Here is a 22,458-nt window from a genome sequence, read left to right as displayed (position 1 = left end):
GCCGTAGGCTAGGTTTGTTTAGGTATGGTTCAGGGCGTGCTTTAGCTTTTAAGTACTCTGGTACTTTGGTACTTCGCACTTGTAACCTGTTAAACAACCTTACCTGACAGACAGCCCGGACAGCTTAAAGCTTCTCAACTTGTGGCACTTATTAATAACAACCTCATGACGCCTCGGCCTGTTTGCAAGACATTCCCAAACCAAAGAGGCGCTCAACTTAGATAACTTCCAAAGAGAAAAAAAAAGAGGGATCTAAGTTTCGTAATGGTTAAAATATTACGAGAGGTTTAAAATTGATAATTCAATCAAGAATAAATCGCCTAGACTCAACCTGAACCCGCATCTCGATTCTCATCTCAATAATTACCTAAGGTACCTAGGTCGATATAAACATCCAGTCTCGTTTATTTCAACTGCGCTCTGTCCCCTTGACCCCTTGTCTTACACATCCACGAATTTATTCGCCACCTCTTCTTCTTACGACTTCAAACTTCCAGCAGTAGCAAATAGCGATGCCAGACGGTACATTTTTCGAGGGCAGCCTCCAAGATGGCATCAACCTCGCCATCCAGCAATCCAAGATGGTCCTTGCATTTGTCACTGGTAAGTCACCCGGTGCTAAAAGATAACGTGATCACAGTCAAGCTCACACGAATCCAGATAGTGGTGATGAGAGTCAGTTATGGGAGGATGAACTCCGCACCAACGACTCTGTAAGTAATAATACATTAGGTATGAATTAAGGACATAAAGGTTAACGTTGTCTAGCTAAAAGCACCTCTCGAGCATCAAGCTGTGGCCTTGCGACTGCAGGCAGGGTCCGAAGAAGCAGGCTTCTTAGAGGCGCTATTTCCTATACCAAAGAAGCCTACAGTGGTTATCATTCAGTATGTCTAATTCCACGCCTTATCATGTTATATACGGTATCCTCACTCACACATAGTACAGAAATGGGACTTTAAAGGAATATATACAAGGGGGCACGGCAAGGGAAGATCTTATTCGCAGAGTTGCAGCGATTCTGAGCACCACATCAACGACTCAGGCTCAACAGCCAGCTGCTACCCCTGCAAGTCAACCATCTCCAGCCCCTCCAGCCCCAACATCTACTAGGAATCATGTAACAGATGATCTGTACGATAATTATGATATCCCAGCTAGATCCTCTCCGGCACCGGCCGAGTCTTCTCGAGAGGGGCAGGACTTACTAGCAGCAAGACGTTTAGAAGCTGAGAAGAAAGCTAAGGAGGCCAAGGAAGCCGAAGCTAAAGAAGCTAAGGCCAAAGCAGAACGAGAAGCTAAAGCTCAAGAACGCCGGAGAGCAAGCGAGAACAACGAAGGCCAGTCCTCTTCCAGCAGCAGACCAGAACGATCTTACGCCGAAGAAGTCAGGCAACAGAAGATACGAGCAGCTGAGGACAGAAAGCGCATTCTGAAGCGCATCGAAGACGATAAGCGAGAGCGAAGGGAGCGAGAAGCCAAGGAGAAACAGGCAAGGCTCCTTCTAAGCTCGACAAATGACGCCGAAGCGTCTAGCAGCCAGACTCCACCTATTGCCCTCCCTCGGAGACAGGCCAGCAGCAGCTCGGGCGGGGAGTACTGTAACTTACAAGTCCGACTTTTGGACGGATCGACGATCCGATCCCGTTTCAAGAGCGACGCATCGCTCGGCAGCGAAGTACGCAAGTGGATCGACGAGGACCGGACCGACGGCGACGCGCCGTACACCTTCCGCATCGTCCTTACGCCTCTGCCCAACAAGGCCGTCGAGCCTCCCGAGGAGTCGCAGTCCCTGCTCTCCCTCGGCCTGGCCCCTTCCGCCACCCTCGTCCTGGTCCCCGCCAAGTACTCGTCCGCGTTCCCGTTCGCGTTCGCGCGCGCCTCCGACAACTTCGTCTGGCGCAGCCTGTCGTACATCCTGGGCTTCGTCGGCTCCGGGTACGGGCTCCTCTCCGGGCTCCTCGGCGAGCTCGCCGGCCTGCTGACCGGTCGCGGCGCCGCGGCGCCCGAGGAGGTCCCACTGCAGAATCTGGCTGCGGGTAGGGCCGCCGGCTCGTCGCGGATTAGGGGGTTTGATAGTAGTGCCGAGGAGAGGCGTAGGGACGCGCAGTTGTATAATGGGAATTCGGTAAGTTTTTTTTGGCTTGTGAAGAGAAGTTGGGTGAGGCAGACTTGATATTTCATTGCTAACGACGACCGCTAAATAGTTGAATTTCGAGCCGCGGAGAGATGAAGATGACGAAGAAGATGGAAATAGGTAGGATGGATGGGTGGGTGGTGGCAGAATTGGGTTAAGAAGAGAAGGGAATGGTTGATTTGTGGTAGTATTGATTTCCAACCCATCTCCCCCCTTTTCGCGTGTAAAGGGCTGTTGTGTTTAATGTATCAAGTAGAAATAGCTGCGGTAACGAGTTAATTATACTGCGTTAAGTATGATCTCCAATGTACAATACGGTCTCCGGTTGTCTGATCCCAAAATTCGCCGGTTGTGCTGCCACTTGTGAAGCGGGTGGCATGTGCTGGGCACGAGAGATTCCCTATGGGAGAAGAGTCTCAAAGGGTTTATTCGTATAAGTTTCTAGAATGGAACTACATAACTGGTACCTACCTCCCTACCACGAGCCGATCTGCTTTAGCATGGCCGAAATCCTCTTGAATCTAATGCCTAACTACGAATGCGCAAATTCTTATTCTTGTTGTATAAACTTGTCGCGTAAGCATGGGACCTGTCACTTCCGGAATTCCTATATTCTCAATAAGATGGCAGAAAGGAACATCGTATTCTGCTAATCATTCTACCAGGTCTAGGCTGTCGCTATCAATCCCCTGAGATTCAGAGGTTATGCTTATCCCTAATGTGATCTCCCAACTTTCTCAGGCCTCGCCGGCTAACCCTCGGTGGCGTCTTTGTATCATCTAGGTACCAAATTAACAATGAAGCATTGACGATGAAGTATTTAGGATGAATGGTCGATGGTGAGGTGTTGTATTAATAGCATGATTCAAATTCTAACCTCCTTTTATGCTCCTTTTTTATAGAAGAAATGCTGGGCTTCTTTGTACCTTGGGTACTTAAGCTATTGCTCTGTTAGGTATACTCTGATAAATACTCTACTGCAGTCTCCAGGACCGCAGAATAAAATGTATCTACCTAAGGTATGTCCTTTAGGGCATTGCCTCCAAGTACCTATGATACTCATACCCCTATGAAATGTGTATCATGCGTACAATTCAGCAGATCAGAGCTACGTAATAACTTCCCGGGGTTTACTACGTAGGAGCTCGAGGCGTACATGTTAAAGAAGTATAGTTGTAAAGGCTACCTTGGGTATGGACGATGTCAACTTGGAAATCATATATCGTTTGAATCTATGTAAAGCTTAAAGGGGGACTAAGTACGGGTAATTACATTATATGCAACTAGCAGGGCACCTAAAAGTAGTTATACGTACGCGCTGACGAGTCTTGACCTGGAATGCTTTTGACCAACTATAAAAGACCCCTTATATCCTCCCCACTAAAAAGTTTCTAGAATCCCCAGCCTTGCCGCCTAACATCGACCTACGTAACCCCACTATCTTCATATACCTACTTCAAGTCCCGTCTATAAACAAGAAAAAAAAAAGAAAAAAAAAAAGAAACATGGCCGACGCAGAATTAGAACAGGTAGGTACATGCCTAAATATTACAAGTTTCTCAAGCCATTACTACCGCCGCTCAAAAACTAACGAGTAACTCGTAGATCCGCAAAGCGCGTCTAGAGCAGCTCAAGGCGCAAGGCAGCGGGGCAAGCAGTTCGGGTCCCAGCGCAGGAAACCAAGCCGAGCAGCAGAGACAGTAAGCGTTATTATTCCCTTCTACTTTCTACCTACCTAGGTACTTTACTTAGGTTAGGTACCTCTTACCTACCCGCATTCCTATAACTAACGCCTCCTTCTCCCAGGCAAGAAGCCGAAGCTCGCCAGTCGATCCTCAACCAGATCCTGCACCCGGAGGCCGCCGACCGCCTGGGCCGCATCCGGCTCGTGAAGGAGGAGCGCGCGACCGACGTCGAGAACCGGCTCATCATGCTCGCGCGCACCGGCCAGCTGCGCCAGAAGGTCACCGAGGCCCAGCTCAAGGAGCTCCTGAATGCTGTGGCCGATACCAAGGAGGAGGAGAAGATCGTGGTGAACAGGCGGAAGAACTGGGACGACGAGGATGACGACCTGCTAGATTTGTAATGTGACGGAAGCATAGGGACGGTTTATATATATAAATATATATACCATTTTGGAAGGAAGATTGCTCTAGGCTGGGGAGGCTTGATAATGACGTAGGTTAAAGAGTAAGGAGGGGGAAAAGGGGAGAAATGGGGGAGAGAGAAAGAGCACGATGCGACGAGATAGCACAGCACAGCACGACATGGCAAGCCAAGGAAGGCAAGGCGTTTCTGGGGGAAAAGTAGGAGTGGCTAGCTTCTATTGCGGTCCTCGTTACCTGCGGTCCATAATTACTTGTATGGATCGGTTCAGATTACCTCTATCCATCTATTTTTTTTTCTATTAATGAGAAACTCATGAATGAATACCAACCGATAAGATAGCTTCTTCCTCTTCCTTAACTCGCAACCTCCTGCGCAGCAACAGCAGCCCCCTCCTTCAACCTCTTCTTCTCCGCGCGTTCCCGCTTGCGTATCTCCCTCAGATCAGGCGGTCTCTCGATGCCCAACCGCGCCCTCAGCGCGTCCACGTCCGTCTCCATCTCCTCCTCCCAGTAGACGTTGATCACCTCGTCGCTGCGCACGCCGTTGCGCACGGCCCAGGGCCCGTATATCCTGAAGAAGCGGCTCCGCTCGGCGGGCTTGAGCGTGGCGAGGGCGAGCACCGCCAGCCCCGTCATCGGGAGTAGGGTGTTGGCGAACTCGAAGGCCTTGAGCGCGACCTCGCCCTCGCGGACGATGGGCAGGCCCGTCAGCGCGTGGTAGAAGTCGTGCGACTCGCGGTACCGCTGCATGACGTACGCGCACTCCTCGTCGTCGATGAACCGCACCCCGCCCCGCGTGTCCGGCGACACCCCCTCCCGGTCCAGCCACGCCGCGTACGTGCCGCCCACCGTGCCCGGTGGCAGCGTCCGCAGGTGCGGCAGGTTCAGCGACGCCGACGTGATGCGCGGCCGGTCCCGCAGGATCCGCCGCCCCGTCGGCGACGCGAGCATCGCCCGCCGCAGCCGCTCGATGAAGTACGGCGACGCCGTCGCCTCCCCGAGCGCCGCGATCATGTCCCCCCGGTACGGGTCCAGGAAGGATACGATGCCGGAGCCGACGGCTAGGGCGGCGCGCTCGAGGCCCGTGAGAGGTACGTGGCCCGGGTAATTTGGCGGAGGGCGGTTGAGGACCGAAAAAGATCTCCTGTTGTTTTTGCTATTTGCTGTGATGCATGATGGCGATGATGATGATGCTGCCAATGCCGCTATGGTTAATTGTTGTAGCACGTTCTGGATTAGGCCATGCCGGCTCGACACGGAGCGTAGACAGGGAGTGAGAGCTTTCATTTTTGCTGAGACCCCTACAGTTTTGAATGGTCCAATTCCTAATAACGGAAAATTCTTCCAAGTTTATTCCATTGACACTGGAGCGGATATTTAGTCAACACCAAATTGTTGGTCGTATACTCAACTAGATATCGTATGTTCCGGAGCTAAGAGTGAGATGTTAGAGTGACAATCAACGGCCAAGATATCGTTCCGTTATATGCATATCGGCTATTGAGGTATTCTATATTCTATACCTCAGGAGGTACCAAGCAAATAGGTTAGGTACCTCCTATGTACCTAACCATATACCTTAGATCAATTGATGTCATGTCACTTATTTTCCATGTCGCATCGTAGCTCTTCCAAGTTCCAACAACATCTACATCCATAATCAGTACGGCAACACTTTAGTTTATCGAAACCCGCCCGTGCTTTAATTCGAACCAATCTACCATCTGCCATTCCACATACCCTCCTCGTTTCGCAATGGCAGTATTCCAATCGAAGAAGTATCGAAGTGCCGCCGATGTTAACTCGTTTGCCGCGAAATACCGCGCCATGATGGCGAAGCACCCATTCTTGCTATTTGGGTTACCGTTCATGTCCGTCATAGTCGCCGGATCCTTCGTCTTAACACCTGCTACGGCTGTGCGGTACGAGAAACATGATCGCCGAGTTAGACAGATGACACGCGAGGAAGAATTGGGAGTCGGCAAGTCGGGGCGCAAAGTGAATTTGAAGGATGAATATTATGTTAGTTTTTTTTTATATAGAAACTTTGGCCCGTCTTGACGTTCAATTTCTAATGGACTATTCTAACCTATACTGTATAGAGGCTTTCCGCAAAAGATCTAGACAACTGGGAACAGAAGCGCGTTAAGAGACTTCCTGGTGAGCACGACGGTGTGTTATGAATAATTTCGATATTGGCTCCGGAGAACCTTCCCCAACGGTTATTACGAATTCCATAAACAGAGCTCGTCATCTAAAAGCTTCAAGAAAAAGCATCCGGATTGATTACAGTATGAGTAGTCTATTGCATTGGGATTGAGGGAAGACTATCATTGGAACCGATCAACGATGCAAAAAAGAAAAAAATGTCGATCTTGACGAGGTACACGTAGCGTTTGTAGCACCGCCCTGTCTACCTACTAAGGGGGGGGTGTCTCGTCCAGCCACATTATTCCTACTTATAGCGGTTCAAAGTGACTTCCTTGGTTTCCAAAGCTCCAAGCATAGGTTGTCTTCTACGCCGATGCATCAAAAGTTCACATCGCATAGGATTCCGCGATTCATCTCAAAAACCTTAAATTTGGAGAGGGGAACTCAGGCCAATATTCACGCAGATAACAATAAGCGGAACCCAATCGCATGATGGCCAATTGGGATGGTGACGGTTGGATATCTTTCATGCTTCTACCGCCGCCTATCGGTAGACCTAGGAGAAGGGGAGCTCGAGCTACCAAGGCGAGATGATGCTATTATAACGTCAGAATCATACCTAATATATTCTGTCCTCTCGATACCTCGCGACCATGGTACGTAATGAGTGCGAAATATCAATTACTCGCTGCCCATCAGCAGTCATCCCTGGGATACCTCCTAATAGTATAGACAATTTAGCCTTTGGCTAAGCCTTAACCTCAAGTTACGGTCCAAAAACAAGAATATTAAGGCATCTCGAGCATTCTAGACATTCCGACGCTTCCAGAAGTCTTAGGAGCTAACTCACATGACTACACTCGTCTCCATCTAATAGCATTTGTACCATCCAAACAGACATCTACCCGTTACTCTAGTTTGCAATTAGGTTTCTGCTTGGAGGCAGCCTTGAACCTTCATCTTCTTCGATATCAGCGGGTTAAATTTATCTCGAAGCCTGACTCGCACCTTTAGGTAGTACCTAATGTACAACGCTCGACTTTGCTATGTATAAGACGCATAATCAGGCAACTTCGCCGGTTAAGAATCCGGAGAATCCAATATCCGTTTAGGATCTGAGGATCCCCGCAGGGTTATTACATACCAACCGGATTAGAATGAATAATCAAACAAGCAGTCAAGACCAATGTGAGGCTAGCCCGGAGCTCTTCGGCATGGTGGGCAAGGCACACCGAATTTTCATGTGAGGAACTCTTATAACGTCGCTTAAGTCGCTACCTATCGAAAATCCGAGGCGAAGAGGAAAAGTTTAACTAAGGTCCCTTGACTAGCGCGCACGAATTCTGATTTCAAAGCTGTTGCGATTGGATAATATAAGACTGGCGGGTCTATACGCTATCAAGATGTCCCCAGTAGAAACAGGCTGAGAACTAAATTAGTGAACGGCTAAGATTCAGCCGCGCACATGAAAAGTTTTTTCTCTCTGTTTTTCTTCATCGAAGTATTGACAAATATGCGCTGAACTTAACGTTACGCCGCTTCTTACTATTACATTATTGTCTTTCATTTTCTAAGAGGCTCAGAGTCGAGGCGATGCCACATTTTACTCTCCACCGCCTTTCATATGTCAGGTTGGCAGACGAGACGGAAACAAAAGAACAAAAAGATAATTAATCATGTCAACAACCATGGCCAATAAGGTTGAAGAAGTTGCTTGAAGCTTATATCAGGCTAAGAGGTAGTTCAGACGAGATGGGGAAAGTGTGGTTATATCAACCGCTGAAGCAAATTAAATTAATCGAGTTCTAAGTTGAACCTGTCCTTGAAAATCCCCACATCGCCCGGCTCAAGCAGGCTAAAGTCGGCGATGGATGATGCGCCATCGAGGATCTGCAAGCCCATCCAGATTGATGGGATCATAAGTACGACATGGGTTGACAGATAGGGTAGCCTTGCATAACCCGTCGTCTACCATAGTACTACTACCCTGGAATACGATGGTTAGGATAGGTTAGGATGGGTAATACGAAGAAGTGTAACGAGAAACGGACGATGACTTCAGTTTTATAACTCAACTATAACACTAACTACAAGAATTAGAACAACCTCACAGCCTGATTCAGTATGGAACACGAAGTGGAGAGACAATTCGCGTTCATAGCATTCCTTTTTCTTTTCTCTTCCTCAATTAAATCATTCAAATTCATCCCTTCCCCTCCACGCAAATCTACCAAGGGCTGACCGGGCTTCTGAGACAAGCGATCCCCATGATCCCCATGATTGGCGGGACTATAACGAATGCAATAGAATGGCTGCCACATGCCGCTATTGATCCATGACGCATTCGGTCCACACACACCACCACCAAGAAGCTAAGCCAAAGAAGAATCGTAATAGTCTTGTGTACCGGTCTCGTGACTCGTGAGTACCTGGGAAGGTAATAAGCTTTTACCATCGTCTTGTCTTCGATACATGCAATCTGATCCGTAGCGAGAATAGTAAGACTAGGTCCCTAGCTGACTCGGGATCCACACGTCCGCATTCTTTTCGCAAGCGTAGAAAAGAATCGAGGCTAATTGAGCTAGCTGCAAGGCACCGATTCTCCTCTTTTCTCTTCACCGGATCTTCAGGGACGATCTGAATGGATCATAGAAATGGCTATTAAAGTGACCACACCCTCCTGCGCCCCGGATCCCATTCTTCGAGCTGAAAAACAGTAGTGAAGCTTGGCTATCCCATCATACAGACAGACAGCTCGACTCTTCGGGATTCTCCAACTATCAGCTCTAGTAGCTGATATATACTGTGCAACCCAAACATAAGCCTCGGTGCTTACCTATGAAATCCGGCTACGATACAAAGTAGTACATATCCCGTCTTTTCTTTACGACCATTCGTTCTCTTCTACTTTGAGGAGAGCATACCATCTATTCCTTCTATTATCTCTCAGCCTACATATCCTACACATAACAGTCACGATGCGAGGCTTAACCAAGTCATCACTCTTTCACAAAAAGTCTAAGGGCAGCCTTCACGGCAGGAAGGACAGCGTCGAAGAGCACTCCACCTCTCACACGCGTAAATGGAGTACGTCGAGCACCGTCTCGTCGGCGAGCAGCTCTCCCGATGCAAAACTGTACGACCCGCTGTCGTTACACCCGCCCCTAAATCTGAACACATCGCCAAACATTATCCCGGAGTATGACGAGGCGCGATGCGAGGAGCAAGAGGAGCGGGAACGCCGATTCCTGGAACGGAGACCGCAACACCCCGCGGAGCACATGGAGAGCGCCGCCGAGTATTCGCCCAGCAAGGGCCGCAATTGCTCTTTCGTCCGGCCGACCAGCGGTCGCCCCTACACCTACGACCAGAACGTCCAGTGGCCGCTTAAGGATTGGCAGACGATCCCGCCCGGACTAGCTGAGCTCGATTCTTCCCCTCCGTCACCTTCTTCACCTTCTTCACCTACCACCCAGCAGCCTACCTACCGCCGGCGGCCGACGGATTGGATGAACGAGAGAGACGCGCTGTTTAAGCGCGGCGAGTGGAAGCGCAGGGGCATAGTGTTCCACCTCGACTCGGACGACGAACGGGAACAAGAGCAGCACTTCGAACTACCTGAATGCTAAAAGAAGAAAAAAAAAGAAGAAGAAAAGCGTTCATATACCTAAACTAATCACCGCTTTACTAAAAAAAAAAAAAAGTTTCTTAACTTATTATTCGACACCGTGTTTTACTACGACTATTGTTACTACTCCCACTATTACTACTACCACTACCACTACTTTACTATTGTCATTACTACTACTATTACTACCACCAAGCACCGAGGATAAAAACTCGCAAACTGGTGCTTTGACGACATTTATGGGGAAAAGGGAATTAAGGAATTGAATTACCCAGGGACGGCAATCCACTTTGATGAAGCCGGGGGGAAAGGGAATGGAAGCGGGGCGGGAACAGGAAATGTGATGATGATATCACACGACGGACGACGATCTTTGGAAGAGGAGGGACAGGTTGGGTATACCTATTTTACCTATCTTGGGTACCTACGGCGCCTAACACCTCTTGTAACATCATTTTCATTTTTCTTTCCTTGGGTTACATGCATTATTTGGGGTGTAAAAGGACTTAAAGATACCACTTGATATTGATATTTACTACTACACTACTACATTACATAGCTTAAATTTTACTATTAATCATCTATATCACCAATACAGCTTGATCTAACTTAAGTGAATTCAACTTTTGTTTTTTCCTTTTTATCACCTTATCTTCGCTTTTACACAACATATCTCTAGATTTTCATGCGGGCTCGGTACATCCCTACCTTCGGCATCCATCGGTGGGAGGTTGTTTTTTGCGAGAAATAATTTAAATGTGCCTAACATAGCATATCTCGTGGGGAAACGTACGACGACTAGCTTCAAAGCTGAACGCTAGCTCCGTCGCGCTTAGCCCGTTTGCTCTCATCGTCATCTCTATTATGGAGGTCCTAGCGTCAGGCCTGTCAGAGCTGCATGCATGGTGTAGGTACAACTAGGTAGACCGGGTAGCTGGAGCCTGGAGAAAAAAAAATTGTACCTAAAGTGCCCAATTAGATACCTATCTAGGCCTAAGGTACCTTGGGTACCCGTTCTAGTCTATTCTGCACCACTGTGGCGGCTGACGGTTTGCGTCACACATTTCCGTTCGTTTTCGTTCGTTTCGTTCGTAGCAATGCATGTCTTGTCTCAACTTTTGAGAACTGTCTCACCTTGTTAGGGGCCTTGAGCTTAAGTGCGTACATGCCTACAATACACTACATAATCGAGGAAGAAAAAAAAAAAAAAGGCGGCAGGGCTAGATCAGGTAGGTACCTACCTCTAGTACCTTGCGGGCGAAACAAGATAACGACAAGATAAGACAAGACAGAAAAGTTGAGACCATTCAGCCTGCGTTTAGTTAGCTCAGTCCTGGGCGGTGCACACATGAGCACATGACAGCGTGCCCCTCTAGCCCGCACCCTAGGGCCTAGGGCCAAGACACGGATGGACATTTTCTCGCGTGCGGCGGAGACTAAGCTGAACAAGGTACGAGGGATATTATTATCAAGTATTATTATCAGGTACGACGAGGACTTGGGTATAAGAAAGTAGGTAGTGAAATAAGAAGTATCTATTGTGAATAGGTATCTAGGTAGGTAGATTAGATTCCGAGGAGTCGCAAGATTTCAAAAGTCGAGACTTTTCGAGCGCCACTGTTCTCATAAAGGGAAGCCTGAAGCGCCACTTTCGCTCGCGTGTTCCTCGTTATATCAACTCAATGTCTTGATCTCCCCTCCCCCCTTTCCCGCTCACTCTCTCTCACACACAAACCCAACTTGTATTCGGATCGAGATTAAGATGCAAGCAAGGGCAGCTCCGGATACAGACGTTTGATCTACTCGCTCACCCCGCTTTGTCGCCGCCGCCGACGTTCGTGCGTGGGAGTCGGTCATCGATATATTCCCCGTCCGATCGGGGTTCTTGAAACCCTCGATTTTTATCGGATTTGGTTGACTTACCTCATCCTCACCCAATTACTCACATCACCTCTCGTCCGTATTCACTATAGAGGTACCTATGTACCTGCCTCCTACGGAGTTTATCGTGTCTGAGCGTGAAGTTGTGTGACTCACCCGTCTTTTCATCGTAATAGCGTAGCTACCTATCTTGGGTAGGTTAGACAGTTGCCTACCACTAGTCAGGGACTTTGCATGGGAGTGTCTCGGCTCGCTACAGAAAGAGAAAGGCACCTGGCCTAGGCCGTGGGGGGGTAGGTAGCTTACGGTCAAGCGGGTTGTACACGTTCTACGACTATTACTCCAGAAGGTTACGGGTTAACCTGGTAGACAAGGCTCTAGGTCTTAGGTAGTCTCGATGACATGTGAAATGAGTCGTACGGATGAATTAGAGCCGCGGCAGGTTGAGTAGACTTGTTAATAAGAGCGAATTTGCTCGTGAGCAAGTTTGTTCGAGATTCGATATTTTGCTGTTATTCGTCCTGGCTGTATAATCGAGGATAAAGGTACGAATTGCATCATGTAAATTGGATTAAAACTCGCTATCTCGTTGCCATCACGATTAGACTGTTTGGTCTTGCATTTAATAATTTTTGCTTTGTCTAGTGGTCAGATGCTGTGGAAGGTCAACAGCATCATGTCCTGATTAACACGGAATTGGGGATGTGAGGTATATAGCCGAAACAGCCATTTTATCCAAAATATAGACGTTAGATACCGCTCAGATGCGAAATATATGCAACCACCCAAAGTACCAATGCATCGTAGCAATATCCATAGACAGACGTCAAAAACTCAAACCCGACACATCAGCGCTCAACGCCCTCCCCTGAATCATCTCAGCCATAACCAACCCCGTCCCCAAACTCATGCTTATCCCCCACGGCCCGTGTCCCGACGCAACATACACCCCTCCCTCCGGCGCCGGCCGCGTGCCAACCCCAGGCCCCAGAAGCTCGTCCGCCACACGGCTCACGATCGGCGTGCCGCGCTCCGTCACCGGCCGGAAGCACAACCCCTCCCGGATAATCTCTACCCCGTCCTCGCCTAGCACCTCCCGCGCCGTCTCCCGCAGCGTCTCGATGCTCTCCCGCGAGATCTGTCGCTTCGCGTCCGTCGCCAGGTCCGGCAGCGGCTCGGCCGCGCAGTTGAGCCCCGCGACGTATATGTTGCCGCCACCGCCTCCTCCTCCTCCTACTCGGCGGGACATGATCTCGGGGGAGTAGCCCGGGCGGCTGGACAGGAACAGCGCGTGGCAGCTACTGCCGCCGGGCTGCTCGTGCTCGGGCGTCCACCGGGGCGACGTGGCGACGAGGGAGTGGCCCGCGAGGCTGGAGATGGGCAGCGCGAAGCCCGACGTCGGGAACAGCGTCCGGAAGACCTGCGGCGACCAGGCGCCCGCCGCGATGACGACGTTGGTGCACGGGATATCGGTCTCCGTGCCGGACACGTGCGTGTCCGCGACGCGGATGCTCGAGAGCTCGTTGCGCGTGTCGGTCTGGATGGATAGGGCCTTGGCCGGGTGGTGTAGGCGCACGCCGGCGTCGAGGCATTTTTGTAGCAGGAATTGGGATAGTTGCAGCGGGTCTCTGAATCATATGATCAGAATCCCGCATGGACTTGTATGTATGCAGACCTTGGCCATGTACGAATTACATTATATAAGTAGGTACGTAATCCGTTAACTTACATCTGCGCAACAGTCCCCTCCTCACTAATAACCTCGACCTGATCCCCGTCCGCCAACCTCAACCACGACGGCGGCGTGCCGACCACCGGTTTCGCGCCCGCGGCCTCAGCGCGGCTGGCGCCGTCGCGAACCCAGAGGTCGACCCTCTCACGGGACCTGGCCGCCGCCTCGGACAGCAAGGTGATGGAGGTGCTTTTGGCGTAGCCCCATCTCTCGGCGCCGCCCTCGCGCTCGGCCAGCCGGCGGTGCTCCTCGAAGCTCAGGGCGCCGAGGTCCGCCGACGCGGGCGAGAACCAGTCCTTGGCCAGAAACCCGCCCGCGAAGCCGGACGCCGAGGCGAACAGCTCGGGCGACGGCTCGACGAGGTGGATGCTGCCCGACCCCGCCTGCTGCTGCTGCTGCTGCTGGGACAGGTAGTACGCGGTCGAGGTGCCGATGATACCGGCGCCTAAGATCACGGTTGTAGGCATGGCATCGGTTTAAAAGCCTTACTTTTCTTTTCTTTTCTTAGAAGGTAATGAATTTGAGATGGAATATCCGTTATTCTCACCACGTCTATAGGAGAGAATGGGATTATAGATTAAAGATATAGCTTATTTATATTACATCGACAGATAAGAAAAGCCGAAACAACCCAAGGGTTATGGTAGTTATAATAACTAGAATACCTATACCCAACTGATATCTACTAGTGAACGTAATTCAATGTATAATATTAGGCTAGGTATACATAGTATAACCGTGCAAGCTGCTGGTGACGTTTGCCCCTCTTGACCCCGCCAAACAATAGCGCGATTTCGAAGAAGGGGAAAAATAGAAAAAGAAAAAGATTGATATGATAGGATTTCAAAAAGATTACCTAAAGTAATGTCATGTAACTAATGTAATATAATATACCTACTTTGTAATTTGACAGCATCGTCTACGAACTAGTGACATTAAAAAAACATAACAAACTCAAACCAACATCAAACCAATCTCACTTATTATAATTATTAATCTCGTCCCTAGAACACTAATATTACTTTTACTTACTTACCTAGGTAACGCCCATCATGTCGAAAGTCTTCGTCGTTACCGGCGCAAGCCGAGGTCTCGGCTTAGCTGTGACCCAAGCCTTGATCCAGGCTTCGCACAAAGTCTTCTTGGTTGCTAGAACCGAGAAGGACTTGCAGGCATTGAAAGCTCAACACCCATCGTCTGTCGATTTTGCTGCTGCAGATCTAGCCGACCTCAAGGTGCGTTCAAGTTCTCTCCACCGGCTGTCAAATGCTATTTGGTTGCAATTATTAGGTATATAAAGATAAATCGCTCACTCTCATTCTAGGTTGCACCCAAAATCGTCGAAGGGGCATTGAAAGCGTTCGGCAAGATTGACGGTATCGTAGTCAATCACGGCGTTTTGTCTCCTATCACTAAAATATTCGAATCAAATGCCGAGGAGTGGAGAAATGCATATGATATTAACGTATTCAGTGCAGTAGCACTGGTATGTCTATCTAACTAGGTAACCAACCTTACGTAGTACGAGCAGTGCTGACTCCAATCCCAGATTAAGGAAGCTATTCCCGAACTTCGCAAATCACAGGGTCGGGTCATCTTTGTTTCCTCCGGGGCCGCATTCGGCGCATACGCAGGATGGGGCTGCTATGGTACCTCTAAAGCAGCTTTGACTCACCTCTCTGCGCATCTGGCCGTCGAGGAACCTTCCATTACTAGCATTGCCATTTCACCCGGGAGGGTTGATACTGATATGCAGAAAGAAATAAGGGATAAAGGCAAAGCTGGAATGTCATCCGATGTCTATCAGAGCTTCGTCGACGACCACGAGGGCGGACGGCTAGTAGATCCTAAAAAGCCAGGTACTGTCATAGCCAAGCTCGTTGACAGCGCGCCCAAAGACTTGAATGGCAAACATTTTCGGTACGTAATAAGATAGAACTCATCCGAGATACTAGTAAACTAATGTCTACTTACCTCTATAGCTGGAACGCGACCGAACTCGCTGGTTTCCAAGAGTCCTAGTGCAAGGAGTAATCGCGGAATGGACATCCAAGACTACCTATGATAGGTACGCAATGAGTCAGCGAGGACAGGACAAGACAATTTCGCTGTGATAGTGAAAATATAAAAGAGATAGCTTCAGTCGAAAGATGAAAAGACTTGGTTGTTTCGACATTATGATTCAGGTGTCAGGTGCACGTTAAATCATCATGAGCAATCGAACTTGGATTCAGCTGTTTAATCATACCTTACAATAGAAAATTATTCCTGGTTCCGTTGTTGGATTATCATACTGGACATTATATTGTTCTTGATACCTATACCAAGTACATTAGCCCACTATATCTCTCTACTAATGCCGTTATTTTAGTATATGGTAGGAGCGTAGTTGGTCAGGGAGTTATAGGATCCGTCATGTAGAGTCGGTATTTGATAGTACTTTTATTATTTGGCATCATATTCGCCGGGTCTATGGAGTGGTTGGTGTGTATGTATGTATATACCTTTTATGAACACAATGTGACCTGCTAGTCTGATATTAGCGGATGAAAAAGAGAGAAAATCCTTCTGAGAAAAGGTTGAAAGCGATAGATTCAGATATGTCGTTTGGCTTGACGTGTCGATCACCATATTGCCATTAGGCAAAAGTAAGACTGGGGCGACAACGCGTTCATCATAGAAAGGGGATGTTGGGGTTAGGTAGATATATGATATATCGATCATGCTTACCTTGAAAGACATGGTCCACGCATTACCGTCGCTTGGTGGTTTTATTAGAGACGGTATGGGAGGACAAAGGAAACTCTGTGTTGGAGTGGAAAACTTTGAGGAAAAAGAGAAGAGAAGAAAAAAATTTATTAGGTGATAAGTAGATAAAATTAAAGTGGGCCATACGCCACAGTGCTGTTCTTTCATCATCAGCCACGGTACCCACTAGTGTCTAACTGAAGGTTGCAGGTTTAATACAAAACATCGCTACTTCCTCTCAACGAAGGTGTAAGGGTACTTTGCCTTGCCTTTCTTACTCTTTTTATTTATCTAAAATATCTTGTCCGCCAAACGGTTTTAAACTCTAATTATTTTCCTTTTAAACTTTAACTCACCAAACCTCGTCAAACTCGGAATACGCAATCGAAACATTCGTGTACTAAATTAACTACCTAAACTACCTATTTGATTAACTATCGTTAATCATTTCCCATCTTACACCCCCACTTTCATCTTCATTCACCATCATGTCGGATCACGAGTACGGTGGTAAGTTTGTTATATTTACTCTACCTGGTCTTCAAACGATGCGGACTTGAGGCCAACTTCATTATTCATTGTGACTCAAGACAATGACGAAGCTTGTGTCGCTTATCCCAATATTCCCAATATATGAATCGCAACTACTCGAGGCTTTGGCGATATCTCTTAGTCTACCAAGTGCATAGTTACTGCCACTGCCATATCAATAGGATGTGAATACAATGACTCCTTCCGTGGTCACTCGTATTTTGCAACCTGTATCGCAGCATCAAACACAAGCTCGTTGTTCTTGGTTCATGTCTTTTTATTATCTACCTACCTTAGGTAACTTGCCTTATATCACTGCCCACTTCCTGCCTATCCCTTATATTATTCCAAGAAGAAGGAGGACATATATATCTCGTAGACCAACCATAACTAGGTTGTACTGCAAACCCGACATCCATTAACTACCGCATGCATACATATTTCTTTCATTTTACAAAATGGAACTCTCGCAAAACGATGACACCTGGTATTTCCAGAGTCGTTCTGGTACTGACCCGAAGCCATCTTTATGATTCCTTCATTATGCTCTCTTTTTCTCCCTAGCCTTTCTTCTACCTCAGCAAGACTTTGATCTAAAAGCTAACTACGTTTTTTAAGGCAACGATGACCTTTCTCTCCCCAAAGGTATGCGATGAACCCCTTGCCTATGACTCGCTACTAGATGGATTATGGACTAATAACATACAGCGACTGTCCAAAAGATGGTCACCGAGATTCTACCCGCGTCAAGTGGGCTCTCCTTTGCAAAAGAAGCTCGGGATCTGCTCATCGAATGCTGCGTGGAGTTCATTACTCTAGTGTCTTCGGAGGCTAATGAGATTTCGGAGAAAGAAGCGAAGAAGACAATCGCGTGTGACCATATCACCAAGGCGTTGGATACCCTAGGGTTTTCAGAGTATATCCCTGCCGTCCTCGAGGCTGCCGCGCAACACAAAGAGACTCAAAAGGTATGATACTCTATTAAGTTCCCCCTCCTACAGTCTAGATTCTAACTATCCTAGGTCCGTGAGAAGCGTGGCAATAAATTGGAGGACAGCGGGATGACGATGGAGCAGCTGGAGCAGATGCAAAGGGAGGCGTTGGCAGAAGCCCGCCAGAAATTCCAATGAGCCTTCCGGTAAGGCTCTAGCGCATTTTATCTGGAGCTTTTTGGAGTTTACTGGGGTTGGACTTGTCTCTCTGTCCTCTCAGATCGGAACGAAGTAGTTACACCCTCAAGGCAGCAACGACAGGAGACGGAGCATCTGATGGCGTTGGTTTGAGGCAATTCGGAAAGCTTATTTATGATTTCGGCGTATGACACGACTATCTCTCTAATAAATTAGTAATAACTTAAGAGGATTGAATATTGCTCTTGACACTAACTTTTACTACTGCCTGGTATCCAGGTGGATACCTACCTAAATAAGGTAACAGGAGATACTTACTTACTAGGTACTTAAGGCACTCTCACACTGTTTCGCCCCGAGCTTATCAATCTTTCAAATAGGTACCTGGTATGCAGGCATTATCAGACATGTATCGATATTTGTTACACAAGGCGGGCTTAGACTTACCTTGACGTTGGCGCTCCTATCATTCTTCTACATCCGAAAATACGGCAGCTCATCCTTGAATTTTTAACGAATTTTTAACGCGAAGGGTTGAGCGGTTCATTCTGCAGCCTGATTCTTCTCCATGCCGAGCATGGAGTAGAGGGAAGAGAGCATTCATATCATGTCGAAAAGAAAGGAGATTGTTCGATTGGGGCTGGATCGCTGAGATACATAGTAGTGTACGTATGCCCCTCTCGTATTGATTGTATACACGTATCTCAACAGTAGGAGGCTAATTTCAGCATGGGACTTTCTAAAGCATTATTTGCACATTGGCCCCGAAAATGCCTTGTGGAATGCCTCCCGATGGGATATGCGGGTTTTGGGGGCAAGTATTCAAGCCAGACCAGTACATGTAGGATCTGATATTTCTAAGCCGCAATAAATCTCTCTCCGTGTTTTTATTTGGTCCCGCCTGCATATCAAAGTTGCCATGGTTGGTTGGGCGAGAGACAGCCGACATGATAAATTCCAAACCTGCCCACATCCTTGAGTAAGCTGTTTTCCTCCAACTTTACCCATCCTACCTCAGCTATAGAGGAATAGGAACATTGCCCCTATCAACAATGGATGTTGTTTCGGCAGTCGCAAGCTTTATTGCCATCGGGCAAGCGCTTGCGGCAACGCCAAAGATTATTGACGCATTGCAATCTCTATTTGGGGCAAGGCGGGAGATAGTTCAGCTATTGAACGATGTTGGTAACACCGTCCTCACCCAGATATTGCGGCAACTGCAACTGTGATTTCTAGGTGGAAGTTCTAAAAGCCTTTGGAGATATCCTACGTGATACAATCCAGTGCTTGCCGGAAGCCGATGCAGATGCGAGATTATCAGTACCAAAAGCGACCTACCCTTTGGTAAAAAGGATCGAGAAAGACATGAGCTTAGTTGTGTCGCAACTCGGGGATCTTTGCCGCGCGTGTCAGCAAGAGGGAAAGAAACAAGATCACATCAAAGTTGCTAGGGTGAAATGGCTCTGGTACCAAAGAAAGATCGCATCACTGAGTAGAAAGGTGAAAGAGAATCGCGAGTGCTTACAACTGATTCTCAGTTGTACTTCCCTCTATGCCTCGACGTATGCACAATGCCAGTCCAAACTTTGCTCAGCAATATTATTCTAATCAGACTCAAGGTCACACGGGAAGATGCTCTTAGATATACACGCAATAGTAACGACCCAGCCGCAGCAAACACCTTTCGCCCTACCGCCTTCACAATTCGCCACCCAGGAGTCTCATGATAGCGAAAGTATAAAGTGCGCTATTGCTGATGACGATACATCCGAGTCGATAGAGAATAGTACCCATACTATGACAACTCAGGGAATTTCTTCGCAATTGACTTTAACAACCGTGTCTAAGGTAGATTCACTGAATATGAACTATAGCGAGGAAACAATCCAGAATCTTGAACCGTCAGTACAGATTACCGCAGCGTTTCGAAGAGTATGTCCTAAAGACTGCGCATGCCAATGCCACTCGTCTACTTCCCGAATCCGATCACGGCCTACCGACTGGGTCATTTATGGGTGGCTACAATCTGTTTATAACAGCGCTCCGCACCTCGGTGGGCAAAGTTGCGATGCGGCTACCTGCCAACGGCGTCGCTCACCTAGTCGCTTCAGCTTCCGCATTCCCCTCCTCTTCTGCTCTCGGACGCTCGAAGCGACATTGTCCTTTAGCGGTATTACTGGCGCTGGTGCTTCCCTTCACTTGCATGTGCCACGCGAAATCTCGTACAGCGGAATGCTCTATCACCATTGTCACCAAAATAATGTAGCAGGGATGTGTTTGGAGCTGTCGTATAATATGTATTCACCTATTGACATTATTGGCAGAGATAGCATTTTATACGTAAGCTGGCCCTTCCTTGTGCAAATGTTTCACTATAGTAACAAGGAATTACTAGCTGTGTATATATTTCGATATGTATGAAGCAATATCAACACTACTAACAGGCACGAAATCAATCCTTCGGGGTTCTGAATGTGCAAAGTGAGTACTTTCAAGTCCCTTCCACAGATACATCATTTGCTAGTTCTTACCCAATTCCAGGCAAGCAGCGGCACTGGCCAGGGGTATTCTTATCGATGATAAAAATAAAATCTATAGAAACGATAGAGGGAAAGCTATCCTACGGGATGTCATCGCACTTGATGACGAAAATACGGATGGTTTCTGGCCAGTTCACGAGGCAATACGAACCGGCGGTGATCTGATCGCGGCTCTAAAGGAATCACCAGATGATATCGACGTACTGGATGATACTGGAAATACCCCTCTCCATTTGGCCGTGACATACCACAACAATGAAGCGATGCAATTTTTAATATCCTGCGGGGCAAAATTATCTTGCTCTGATATACGTGGCGATCCACCGTTATTACGCGCAGCGCAGCTTGGATATCATGATCAAGTACAACTCCTGATTGATGCCGGGTGGTGCGATATCGAATCTCGTGATAGGTATGGCAGAACGCCTCTCTTTTGTGCGGCAGAATCCTCGCGACGAGGATCTGGCAAGGTTGCACGTCTGCTATTACATTACGGTGCATGCCCGTTTGATCGTGACGTAAACGTACTACTGTACCTTACTTACTTTCCTCATGCGGCTGACATAGAGGAGAAGTTTCAACTATTTTTCCATGCCGGCGTGGACATGGAGGAGAAGGACGGTTTTAACAACAAATGTCTAATGTTGGCATTAATGTGCAGAAATGGACATTTGCTTCGCTTGTTGATTGATGCTGGGTGTAGTTTTGATGAAGGCCCGAGGTCCCCGCGGGTCTTGGAACAAGCTGCGTGTTGTGGCTGTGTAGAAACTATTGATATTCTAGAACAAACTTCATACACGGTAGACGTGCGTGGTCAACACGAAGATAGATGGACGCCGTTAGAGACATTTGAATGGAGGATGAACTGCGATCCGTCGAAAGACCCAGTTTTCCCTCTCTCAGACGATGATATCGACGCATTTTACAATTTACTTCGAGGTGTCAGAGATCGCTATCTAACCGCCGAAATTCAGACTTTAGAAAAAGTCATCATGCATATCGAGACCGAGGAAATTACGGCTGCGCGCGAGACTCTGAAATCCGTCATACAAGAAAAGATTGGATGGAATATTCCCGCTGAGTACAGGACATTCCGGGCTATCGATGTCCAGATAAGGGAGGGGATGATGGAAGCTGCCATTGAATCTCTGGAGGAATTCATCGAAGTATCGAAAGAGAGGATCGGTTCAGACCCCAGAGGCAATGCCTATTTCTACGAACCGACTTATACAGATGAGGGAATATTGATCCAAGATCAGGATTAACCGCCGAGGATTCCTCTGGATTGAAACTTACCTAGGTTGGGCGGCATATGTTCGTCGCCGAAGAACGTCGGTGGTGTGAGGTAGTCCTCCTACAGAGGGTAATTCACTTTCATTCATTCGTCGCCATGAATTCTGCATTTATCTTTCCATAGCAAATTGAGTTCCATACCTCTTGAGTTCTTATTAGGTATGCCTTTCATCACAAACGAGACATCGATGTGAACTACTACTACTACTACTACTACTACAGCCATAAATGGAGACTTGATATAAGTGTTTCCTATTGAACCGAAACTGACACCTTAAGAAATACCTCCCTCGCTTCTACATAATAAAAGAATAACAGTCTACCTTCCTAGGAGGTACCTTAGGTAGGTAGGTAGTTACCCCATCTGACTCAAGTTAGACAATCTATGACAGCCTTACAATCTACCCAACCTAAAGTAAACCAGACCGAATAGGACATAATCACGGAAATACTCACCGACCGAACAGGATTAGGATGTTTTATAGCTATAAAGGAGGGGCAATGCTATGGAATACGAGAGCGTAAACAAGCAGATGGTTAAGATAAGCCCAGATCCCAGGTATACACACAACCTACTCT

At 47.8% G+C, this 22,458-nt stretch overlaps 9 protein-coding genes across 9 annotated transcripts; 7 read left to right on the top strand and 2 right to left on the bottom strand.

The window, feature by feature from the left end:
* The first annotated feature begins 369 nt into the window (after window positions 1-369).
* On the top strand, window positions 370-2,601 carry F4812DRAFT_237451 (uncharacterized protein). Its single transcript, XM_047930589.1, has 4 exons — window positions 370-603; window positions 661-713; window positions 769-887; window positions 949-2,601. Exons 1-4 carry the CDS (start codon window positions 513-515, stop codon window positions 2,174-2,176), a joined length of 1,491 nt encoding a protein of 496 aa, XP_047785984.1. The 5' UTR covers window positions 370-512; the 3' UTR covers window positions 2,177-2,601.
* A 1,041-nt stretch (window positions 2,602-3,642) lies between these two features.
* On the top strand, window positions 3,643-4,223 carry F4812DRAFT_463496 (double-stranded DNA-binding domain-containing protein; the record flags this gene model as incomplete). The annotated part of the gene is made up of 3 exons (XM_047938218.1): window positions 3,643-3,666; window positions 3,743-3,837; window positions 3,944-4,223. The coding sequence occupies 3 exons, from the start codon at window positions 3,643-3,645 to the stop codon at window positions 4,221-4,223; spliced, it is 399 nt and encodes a 132-aa protein (XP_047785983.1).
* A 195-nt stretch (window positions 4,224-4,418) lies between these two features.
* On the bottom strand, window positions 4,419-5,810 carry F4812DRAFT_237176 (Coq4-domain-containing protein). Its single transcript, XM_047930584.1, has one exon. It carries the CDS (start codon window positions 5,530-5,532, stop codon window positions 4,600-4,602), a length of 933 nt encoding a protein of 310 aa, XP_047785982.1. The 5' UTR covers window positions 5,533-5,810; the 3' UTR covers window positions 4,419-4,599.
* A 1-nt stretch (window position 5,811) lies between these two features.
* On the top strand, window positions 5,812-6,619 carry F4812DRAFT_237246 (cytochrome c oxidase assembly protein COX16-domain-containing protein). Its single transcript, XM_047930586.1, has 2 exons — window positions 5,812-6,267; window positions 6,348-6,619. The coding sequence occupies exons 1-2, from the start codon at window positions 6,001-6,003 to the stop codon at window positions 6,426-6,428; spliced, it is 348 nt and encodes a 115-aa protein (XP_047785981.1). The 5' UTR covers window positions 5,812-6,000; the 3' UTR covers window positions 6,429-6,619.
* Window positions 6,620-9,077: 2,458 nt separating this feature from the next.
* Window positions 9,078-10,196, top strand: F4812DRAFT_237249 (uncharacterized protein). The gene has a single exon (XM_047930587.1). It carries the CDS (start codon window positions 9,375-9,377, stop codon window positions 10,023-10,025), a length of 651 nt encoding a protein of 216 aa, XP_047785980.1. The 5' UTR covers window positions 9,078-9,374; the 3' UTR covers window positions 10,026-10,196.
* Window positions 10,197-12,025: 1,829 nt separating this feature from the next.
* F4812DRAFT_237316 (FAD dependent oxidoreductase) lies at window positions 12,026-14,396 on the bottom strand. The gene is made up of 3 exons (XM_047930588.1): window positions 13,635-14,396; window positions 12,212-13,533; window positions 12,026-12,090 (listed from the first exon to the last, which is right to left on the bottom strand). The coding sequence occupies exons 1-2, from the start codon at window positions 14,102-14,104 to the stop codon at window positions 12,732-12,734; spliced, it is 1,272 nt and encodes a 423-aa protein (XP_047785979.1). The 5' UTR covers window positions 14,105-14,396; the 3' UTR covers window positions 12,026-12,090; window positions 12,212-12,731.
* A 1-nt stretch (window position 14,397) lies between these two features.
* On the top strand, window positions 14,398-15,871 carry F4812DRAFT_237241 (NAD(P)-binding protein). The gene is made up of 4 exons (XM_047930585.1): window positions 14,398-14,872; window positions 14,962-15,123; window positions 15,187-15,557; window positions 15,620-15,871. Exons 1-4 carry the CDS (start codon window positions 14,690-14,692, stop codon window positions 15,657-15,659), a joined length of 756 nt encoding a protein of 251 aa, XP_047785978.1. The 5' UTR covers window positions 14,398-14,689; the 3' UTR covers window positions 15,660-15,871.
* A 1,002-nt stretch (window positions 15,872-16,873) lies between these two features.
* F4812DRAFT_463490 (histone-fold-containing protein) lies at window positions 16,874-18,046 on the top strand (the record flags this gene model as incomplete). The annotated part of the gene is made up of 4 exons (XM_047938217.1): window positions 16,874-16,895; window positions 17,535-17,561; window positions 17,625-17,884; window positions 17,939-18,046. The coding sequence occupies 4 exons, from the start codon at window positions 16,874-16,876 to the stop codon at window positions 18,044-18,046; spliced, it is 417 nt and encodes a 138-aa protein (XP_047785977.1).
* Window positions 18,047-19,098: 1,052 nt separating this feature from the next.
* Window positions 19,099-21,851, top strand: F4812DRAFT_463489 (ankyrin; the record flags this gene model as incomplete). The annotated part of the gene is made up of 5 exons (XM_047938216.1): window positions 19,099-19,227; window positions 19,283-19,608; window positions 19,666-19,832; window positions 19,921-20,308; window positions 20,588-21,851. The coding sequence occupies 5 exons, from the start codon at window positions 19,099-19,101 to the stop codon at window positions 21,849-21,851; spliced, it is 2,274 nt and encodes a 757-aa protein (XP_047785976.1).
* Window positions 21,852-22,458: the final 607 nt, after the last annotated feature.

Source organism: Daldinia caldariorum (assembly GCF_022478825.1).
Source record: "Daldinia caldariorum strain CBS 122874 unplaced genomic scaffold F4812scaffold_25, whole genome shotgun sequence".
NCBI classification, from domain to species: domain Eukaryota; kingdom Fungi; phylum Ascomycota; class Sordariomycetes; order Xylariales; family Hypoxylaceae; genus Daldinia; species Daldinia caldariorum.
The sequence above is the reverse complement of the archived record's forward strand: the minus strand, read 5'-3'. Positions and strand labels throughout refer to the sequence as shown.